Source organism: Chiloscyllium plagiosum, chromosome 18 (genome assembly GCF_004010195.1).
Source record: "Chiloscyllium plagiosum isolate BGI_BamShark_2017 chromosome 18, ASM401019v2, whole genome shotgun sequence".
Lineage (NCBI taxonomy): Eukaryota > Metazoa > Chordata > Chondrichthyes > Orectolobiformes > Hemiscylliidae > Chiloscyllium > Chiloscyllium plagiosum.
In genome coordinates this window covers 13,416,081-13,425,537 of record NC_057727.1, presented here as the reverse complement: position 1 = coordinate 13,425,537, position 9,457 = coordinate 13,416,081, and the positions used below count along the sequence as shown (strand labels likewise).

The 9,457-nt window shown below is 43.8% G+C and overlaps 1 protein-coding gene across 6 annotated transcripts in view; it reads right to left on the bottom strand.

Moving 5' to 3' along the window:
- sema3fb (sema domain, immunoglobulin domain (Ig), short basic domain, secreted, (semaphorin) 3Fb) overlaps positions 1 to 8,832 on the bottom strand; it is a 258,663-nt gene extending 249,831 nt beyond the window's left edge. The window contains exons 1-2 of one of the 6 annotated variants that reach the window (XM_043707713.1): positions 8,774 to 8,832; positions 5,074 to 5,211 (exon numbers count right to left, since the gene is read on the bottom strand). In XM_043707713.1, coding sequence (XP_043563648.1) covers positions 5,074 to 5,211; positions 8,774 to 8,810 — 175 coding nt within the window. In that variant the 5' untranslated portion in view covers positions 8,811 to 8,832. The other 5 variants (XM_043707714.1, XM_043707715.1, XM_043707716.1 and 2 more) reach the window with 5 other exon arrangements.
- Between the last annotated feature and the right edge of the window lie 625 nt (positions 8,833 to 9,457).

Genomic DNA, 9,457 nt, shown 5'->3' with positions numbered 1-9,457 from the left:
TTCCAATTTAGGTGCAATCTGTCCTTCTTGTACAGGTCACTTCTACCCCAAACTGTCTCAGTTGGGTATCTGCTCCCATTGGTGGCCAATTAATGGCAACTTAAGAATCTCCTCTCATGGTGAGTGGGATTGCTAGCTGGCACCTGCCAGCCTTTCCCTAGTGAGATTCCAGACCTGCCCCCACCCACAATCTCTCTGAACACTCACTTTGTGATTGGTTGCTTTCCCGGCAGTGATCACCGTTCCCAAATGGCGCTGCTGGGACCAAAGTGAGTCACAGAGTCATAGAGATGTACAGCATGGAAACACACGCCTTCAGTCCAACTCATCCATGCCGATCAGCTATCCCAACCTAACCTAGACACAATTACCAGCACTTGGCCTATATCCCTCTAAACCCTTCCTATTCATATACCCATCCAGATGCCTTTTACTGTTGCAATTGTACTAGCCTCCACCACTTCCTCTGGCAGCTCATTGCATGCACGCATCACCCTCTGTGTGAAAAAGTTGCCCCTTAGGCCCCTTTTAAATCTTTCCCCTTTCACCTTAATCCTATGCCCTCCAGCTTTGGACTCCCATACTCTGGGGAACATACTTTGGCTGTTCACTTTATCTATGCCCCACCCCGGCCATTTGTTTGGATGGCTGCACTTAGTGGTTGGGGTCAAAGGTCAGCCTCAAGCCACCATGGGTGAGGTCTCCCTGCCCCCGAGAGTCATGCCAGAGGTGGGAATCCTGCACACGCCTCCCCCCACCCCAGGGATTGTTTACAGAGTATCAATATCCAGCTCATTCTCTTTCCTTAGCTCTGCTGAAACTACCAAACAAACAGGACTAGTAACCTGTATCCATATTGCACGCTTCACTCAGTAAAACATCTCAGAGTACGTCATTGAACAAACCATTGCAAAAAGCCCTTTAAACAGATGTTAGAATATCAGCTTGGTCAAAGTGGTTGGCTTTAAGGACCACCTTGAAAGAGGCCATGGTGGAATTAATTAGCGAGGGAATTCCAATGCTAAGGCAGTTGAAAGTCAATCACCCTTAGCGAGGTAAGTAAAATTATTTCTTTTTCTCATGCTATGTGTCTTCAATCCAAAACTAACAGTGATTCATAACAAAAGTATGATGCAAAAGGTCAGCAGCACAAAACTCATAGTATCCTTTTTTCAAGTTCATTCATGGGATGTAGGTAACTCCAGTCAAACCAGCCCTAAACTGGAATTTAAGAGTCAACCACATTTCTCTGGGTCTGGAGTCACACGTAGGCCAGACCAGGTAAGGGTGACAGTTTGATTCACTAACGGACATTAGGGAACCAGATGGGGCTTTCTAACAATCAATTCACAAGTCATCATTGGACACTTATTTCCAGAGTTTTTTTGTTGAATTCAAATTCCGCCATCACTCATGGTGGGATTTGAACCCTAGTCCCCAAATTAGCAGTCCAGCAATAATACCACTAGTCCATTGCCTCCCTTTCTGTCAGAAAACTGAAGGTCATTCAGTCTATTTGCCTCATACCAACTCTTGACAATGCTAGCTAGTTAGCACAATTCCTTTGAGCTATCTCCTGCAGATTTTTACTTTTGAACGAGATAGGGGATTCTTTTGAATTTGCTGATGCCATCCTTACTGACAGTGAGTACTATTATCCCTTCCACAGCATCTCCCCAGTACTGCCTCACAAAGTGGATACAAGACATTGTAGCACGGACAGTCTGGAGGAGATTGGTCACCAGAAATTCATTAGGAGATAGTAGGATATGAATATTGCTGCTAAGGCAAATGTTTATTGTGTGTTTACTTTTGCGAAGTGGCTCTGACTCCTACTGAGGGAACACAGTGCTGTCTAAATTACCATCTGTCAAGAACCCAGGTCTCATGTGCCCATTCAGATGAACCTAAAGGATCCTATGGCACTAATCCTAAGTATGGAGTTTGCACTAGGACTGTAGACCTATATACTGATGCTTCAACTCTAACACCTGGAAATAAAATACAGAGGATTCATTCAGCACAACACTGTGGAATCTTGCTGTACTCCATTTAGCTGTCTTGCTTCTACTGCTCCAACAATGGCCACACTTCATAGAATCCCGACAGTGTGGAAACAGGCCATTCGGCCCATTGAGTCTGCACCAACCTTCCGAAGAGCATCCCACCCAGACTCACCCCAGCCCTGTATTTCCCATGGCTAATCCATTTAGCCTACACATTCCTGGACATTATGGGCAATTTAGCATGGCCAATCCACATAACCTGCACATCTTTGGACTATGGGAGGAAACCAAAGCGCTTGGAGGAAGCCCACACAGGCACAAGAAAATGTGCAAATTCCACACAGGCGGTTGCCCGAGGGTGAAATCAAACCTGGGTCCCTGTCTCTGTGATGCAGCAGTGCTAACCACTGAGCCACTGTGGCCATTGCAGATGTCCCAAGGCTGTGAAAAATGCTAGAGAAATGCAGGTCTATTTCACAGAAGAGTTGATGGAATCGTGGTGATGATGCCATTCCTGGGATTGTCAGGGAGTATGTGAGGCATTGGGAAGGTGTCTTATGCTGTTAGCTTTATTATGGGACCACTTAACCATCCACAAAATTCTCAGCTACTCACAAAATGAAGAAAGTCACCGGCATCAAAATGATAAAGGATGCTATTTCTTGTGACTGCTCCATGGACAGTCCACAATAGCATTGATTCCTCCAATAATCCAGAGAGAGAGAGAGAGACTCTCCATGGTTTAATCATATCACTGTGTGTAGAAGCTTCACCAGGGAATCAGCAGGTGCTTCACGCTCACAGTAGGACATATTTTCCCTGCTCCACTTTAAAAGCAGAGCGCATTTCTTCCCTCCAAAACCACAGGTTTCCGACCACAGTGAAGCTGATGGGATGAACAGATGATACTCAGTAACCGATGACTCAGTGCAATAAAGGGAGAAGTCAGACCTCAGTCTGAGCCGTCACTTCCAGCTTCTCTTTGCTCCCATTTGCTTGTTCCCACTGAGATTACACAATCCCCGTTACTTCCACGGAAAATTCTTTATCAGACGAACCTTTCCTGAGCAGTTAATCCCTGTCTCAGCCAGACTGGGAGCACAACTGGGAGTGGAGGTGTGTGGGGCCAGTGTATAGGCAGGGCAATGCAAATGGACATGCCCATGACATGTACAGAGACCACAGTCACTGTGTTCCTTCAGGCATGGTCAAAAACACCTGCCAACACTTGAGCTCACTCAATCTGTTCCCTTTGTTCCTTGGGTGACCTGCTCAAAGACTGGGGGTGATTTCTCTTCCCCCCCGTTGAACCAGTGCCGAACGGATAGTTGTAACTGAGATTGCAAATCCCCTTGTCTGGAATGTGACACTGCAATTACCAGAAACCCATGAAATACATCGAACTGTTCAAATGTAATTAAACCCAAAGATGATGCAGTCCAGCAGCAAGTGTTTTCACCTCAAGGGCTTACAGTAATTGAGAAATTGGATCGACAAAAAAAGGCAACTTAATTAAGAGGGAGCAGTCGCTTAAAGCAGTTTGTTTTCAGAGCTATTGGCATGGGAATGGATTTTCAGCCTAATAATCATTAAAAAAAACAAAATGCATTATGATCCAAACTGTTGCTACACTGATCTCGGCAGTAACTGAATGCTCAGATTTAATGAAGGAACAAGTTCGTCTCTAAAATGATCGTTTCTTCACAGGGTACCAGTTTGGGCTCTGTTCTCTCAAACCTCTCTCCTCAGGTCAAAGTAAAAAGCAAAACAAAATCACCACAGAAGTCTGATGAATATCTCACACATTACGAACCTGGAATTTCTACCTACCTCCAGCAAGCAACCTTTCAGATACAGTAGACAGAGGCAGTACAGTAACGATAGATAATGACTGGTTGTGGTGACCAGAATGAGATACCAGAATTACAGCACTCTTGTCGTGAAATATTCTGACACTACCACCCCTAGGTTGAAAACACACACACACACTCCAGCTCTAGACGTGTAATGATGGCGTAATACTCCAACAGTACCATATCGGTTCCCAAAGACACAACTTTTAAAGCACCTCTTCTAACCCATTCACTGATGCTCCATGCATCAATAGAAAACTTGGAAGGTCTTCACTGTTGAAGCCCAGTCTGTGAGACCAGATTAATGATGAAGTGATGTTTCTTGCTCCGATGCCAACATGGTGAGAACACCAGTAATTAGCATCAGGAACCAACGAGCCTGAACTTGACACACTAAGTTAATCAGCCTGCGATTTATTTGAAAATCAAGGGATAGAGGTACTTGACTGGCACCCAAGCACTAGCACAATAATGTTCAGCAATTAAACATTTAGCAGTGAGAACAATCCCCTGTTCATTCTACCTGTGGCATTAACAAAAGCTGAGCTCCCATGTTAGAAAGACGTGGATAAATTGGCAAAGCATCTTGCAATGCCAGCCGGGCACAGATTGGCTTAGAGATCCACCCCTATTGTGACTATGCTCCGATCCCAGATTGTGCAGTGCGCTGGTAAACGGGGTGTCAAATTCTTGGGAATGCAGCGTATCGTCAGTAAATAAAACTCTGGGATCTAGCTTGTAAAATGGACCTTTTTGATGTGACTCTAGGATGTAATGAAACTGATCTGTGGCATACTTTGGTTGGGACTAAAGCACACCAGGCATTCCCCTGGGCAAGATCTTTGGAGACATGATCACAAATACAAAACCTCTGGAAAGAAAATGTTCAGAAGCTTATCCGAAAAATATTAACCACCAGAAACAAATAAGGACCTGGAGGAAGTCCATATTACAGATACAGTACGAAATGTGTTAATAATTTTACAAACAATCTTGCTTCAGTTGAAAACACCGATAGACCAGAGCTACAGCATTGAGTGTGTCGCATCCTATCCTTTGGCAGTCTATTCCCTCCATTCTTTGCCTTTTGAAAAGAACTCCACTGCAGCTTGATCATTTCCCACTGCATGTCACTTCCTGACACCGGTGGACTTGTCAAGAAATAATTACCTGACTTGGATTTGTTGGCACATTGCTTCACATCTGTCGCTTACCTTTAAAGCTCAGATAAACCCGGGGGGCATTCTGCTGATGGGCGCTGGCATTGCTGTACCACAGGGAGACCACCAAGAGCCAGGTGGGCAGAAGGCGGTCCATGCCAACCGATTTCAAAGGAACAGGAGCCTTCAGACCTGCATCAGGGTGGAGGTACAAAGGACAAAAAGAACATAATCCCTCATCAGTTGAGTGGTAAGGCAAACAGCTCAATAGTGATTAAATCCAGCTTTTTGTGGGTTTGTAGATAGGAGAGAGAGAGAGAGAGAGAGTCTGAATACCATAGTAACTTTAATATCAGCGCAGGGGGAAATGAAGCTTCAAGGAAGGTGCTGTGGGGAGCAATCTGTGGGTTGGCTGTGAGGGAAGTCAAAGCAGGGCTGATCAATGAAAGGAAACCTCCCATCCCAGAAATGGCATTGCAAAGGAGTCAGAACCCAGCGTGAAAACAGTTCTCAACACAATAATTAATCATTGTTTAAAGCATTAGCTCCAGTAAATTCAAATAATCCCTCTGAGTGCTTTAAGCAGATTTCAACTCCCCTATGAAAATAAACACTTATTACTGCTTTGAATGATTCCCTTACCATTTTTATTCCGACAGAACTCCCTCCACTAACAAAGCTGTTTTGTGAGTCGGTAAATTCCTATTTTAAAAAAAAATATTTATAGCAGATGTTGACCTCCTTTGAAGGTGTGACACTGAGAGGCAATGGGAACGGCTGTAAAGGGGACAGCAATGCTAGCTGGGACCCCAATGGTTAGATGCCAAGTGACCCCAGTTTGGATACAAATCCAGTCATTTTCACCAGTGAGAGAGTTTTGACTTTTCTCATTTATTGATCGAAATGTCCCAGATCAGCAGGCATGCCAACTCTAATGATTCATTTCAGCGAAGATTGGAATCCACAGAGTTCGATCTGCTGGTTGGGGAAGTTGAGATTTTACCACAAACTACACCAATGTTTCATCATGGTAGCTCTTGAAAAAGCAACGAGAAAGCAGCTACTAATGAGAAAGCACACCGTGAAGGAATGTAATGAATACAAACCCCGATGCTAAATTCTGCAGAGGGACACTGAGCAACCCTGTGATTGAGGGCTGTATCGTTACTCGAATTCAGTGCATATTCAGGAAGGGGCAGAGAAGACTGAAAATTCAATTCATAAACAAGGAAGTAAGAACAATAATCCTGAACAAGATAACAAAAAAAAAGACACCCAACAGTGAACTGTTTAGAACTTATGATGTAAAATCTTTAATTACATATAATGGATCTTTACTTATGTACACAGGACACTGACACGCACCCACATACACTTACAGAAGTACACACGCACACAGAAATAAACTGACAAACGCACAGAGACACAGAAATATAACTCACACACAGAAATACACACACACTTACACAGAGACAGAAATATCACAGACACAGAGAAATACACACACAGAGGAATAAACTGATAAACATACACAGTTACAGAAATATACACTCACACTTACAGAAATACACATTCAGACAGAAATGACACACGCACACACACATAAAAATACAGTAAGCCTCACACTTTCAGAGATAGGTAGAAACACACAGAAATATAGAGAAACACACAGTTATGCAAACATCACAGAAGCATCGGACACAAAAAACAACTACTGAAACACACCATTGTAAACACACATATAGAAACAGAATGACAAACACAGAATCACTCTGACATTCACCCCCACAGAAAGGTAGGTAGGTACATAGACAGAAAAAAATACAGACATAGAAACACATGGACAGCACACTCTCAGAAACCCACAAAACACAAAGCCAGCATAATAATGAGAATCTGTGTTTGCTTTTCAACTCCAAAAGACAACCAGCCATCGAAGCCAAGATGACATTCAGTTCCAAATTAATGCTCTATCCAGATTTTAGAAATGGTATTGTTTAGGCATCAAATTCAGAATTAAATAAAATGACAGGGTGGATATCTCAGACTGTTTTTTAAAAAATAATCAAATTTGGAGTTTTAATTTTTGATTCAATGCGCATTTCAGTGTCAAGTTTCCATTGTTAATAATATAAAGAAGGAGCCATAAATAAAATAGGAAGTTATCTAGAAATCATTGACTTGGGTACTTGGGCTTACAGTAGGGGTTTGTACTATATGATATGAATTTGAAGAATTCATTTTCACGCTCTATTCTCTCATAATCTGGGCTCAAACCCCTAGATTGAGGCTTATTCTATGTTTCATTTGGAGGCTCATGTAGCATTTCACATCTATTGTTATTGCAAATAATATTTTTGAGGACGGGTATTTTTAAAACGCAATTATTGGTTACGGAACTAGATTGGTCTAAAGCTCGATATGGGCAGCTTTCGATAGAAAAATAAATCAAACAATTTGAATCTAAAATCCCATCGGCATTGAAAGTGCTGTACGCATTCAATCTGGGTCGAACCGCCTGGATGACTTTAGTTTCATTTGGTGGCTTTACTCAGTTTGTTTCTTGGGAAGAGGAACACAAGTGAACTCCAGGACAGAGGGAGAGATCATGCTCATTGCAGTAAGGCGGAGTGCTGGGGGTGCACTCGGAACCGTCCTGCTGTCTAACCAGGAACAGCAGAAGCAGGTGCTGTTGTGAAATGCAGAACGCATTGGAATCCAACTCCGATAGCCTGGCCCTTCCGTAAGAGAGAGAGCAGGGCATGGCCGGACACCCTGCGGATGGAAAGACAGCAACGGTGCAGAGAAGGAGAGACAGAGCGAGAGAGAAGTGCACCAGTTTTTAAAGAACACAGTGGTCCCAGCTGGTAATCCTGTGCCGAAAACGCGACTGTCAACTCCACCACGCATGCCAACCCTTTGCACAAAATGGTATTAGAGACAGTCTTAAAGAGGCATCAGAGTCTAATTCCATGACCTCACCTCGCGAGTTCAGCAATTCTCATTCACCCTGGTCTGGCAGAGCTAAACTACTTTTAACAGTCCATTTAGCAGCAAAGCTCCAGTGTACAAAAGGGAGAGAGTGACCACCAGTAAAAGAGTGGAAAGCCACCCTCTGGAACTGCATCCGTCACAGCATATTACAGCCACGCTCAGACTTAAATGACCATCCCACTCATATTAGTCTCTCTCAAACCCACATTCAAAAGCCTCTGAAAAGCTTTCCCTTTGGTTCATCTGCAGCATTGTATTTCACCAACTCTCTCTCTCTCTCTCACACACACACACACACACAAACACACACAGTTAAAGGTCAAGATTTGAATGAGTTACCTCTCAGTGGCTAAGCTTGCTTGAGAACTGTAAAGTTTCTAGTTTCCTCAATGCTGAGGGAACACTCCCCTCTCCCTTTTTTCCTTTCCTGGCACAGAGGCAGCAAAAACAAAACAAAATTTGTCAGTGATAACAGTGACAGAAAGAAAATGCCCCCAGTTTATCTCCACTTCACTGTCTTCACAGCTTCACTTCATCCAGAAACAGGCTCCAGTCACTGGCTTACAGCTGAAGGCAAAACAGCAGAGCAACTCTGTACCTCTCACAGGTAGACTTTCTCAATGGCAGAAACACAGCCCCTCTCCTTAAGAAGGTTTCGCAGGTATGCAAATGATGCAAGTGGCTGAAGTCTTGACTTTGAAAGAAAAAGGGGGAGTTTCTCTCTCTGACTGTCTCTCTCTCTCTCTCTCTCTCAACTCACCGCTCCGGACTGTTCTCTGTGCTGCACTGAAGAACATGTCAGGTGGCTAGGAATCCACAAACGTTTGCATAATCCATCCTACAGAACAAAGTTGTGTGCTGGAATGCTCCCTGGTGCCACCTCTGGGTAATTTACAGTCTCTGCAGCCGCCCCTTTCTCCGCTTCATAAAAGCCTGAACTCACAGCAGCCAATTTAAGGCAGGGTACTAACTCTGTTAACCCTTACGTAGCAGAAGAATCAAGACTTACTATGCTCCCTTCCCGCTACCCCCCCCATCCCTTTCCCCATGATTCCTAAACCCCAGCCATTCCCCCTGCCCTCTTCTTCACCTGCCCCAGTCATCCAGTGAAGACACAGCCTTCAGAATCCTGAACCAGAGCAGAAAATCAAGCCTGATACAGGATATGCCACCGGGAGTAGTTTTCTGATAGAAAAGCACTTAGGCTGAGCTGTATCTCCCTCTGAGATCTGCATCACAACAGCTGGGGATGCAGTCATTCTGGATAACTTAAGTGAACTTAATAAGTACTTTGAGTCAGTCTTCACAGTGGAAGACATGAGTAATATCCCAACAATTAAAGGGAGTCAGGGGGCTGAGTTGAATATGGTTGCCATTACAAAAGAGATAGTGCTAGAAAAGCTAAAAGGTCTTAAAATTGACAAATCTCCTGGCCCCGATGGGC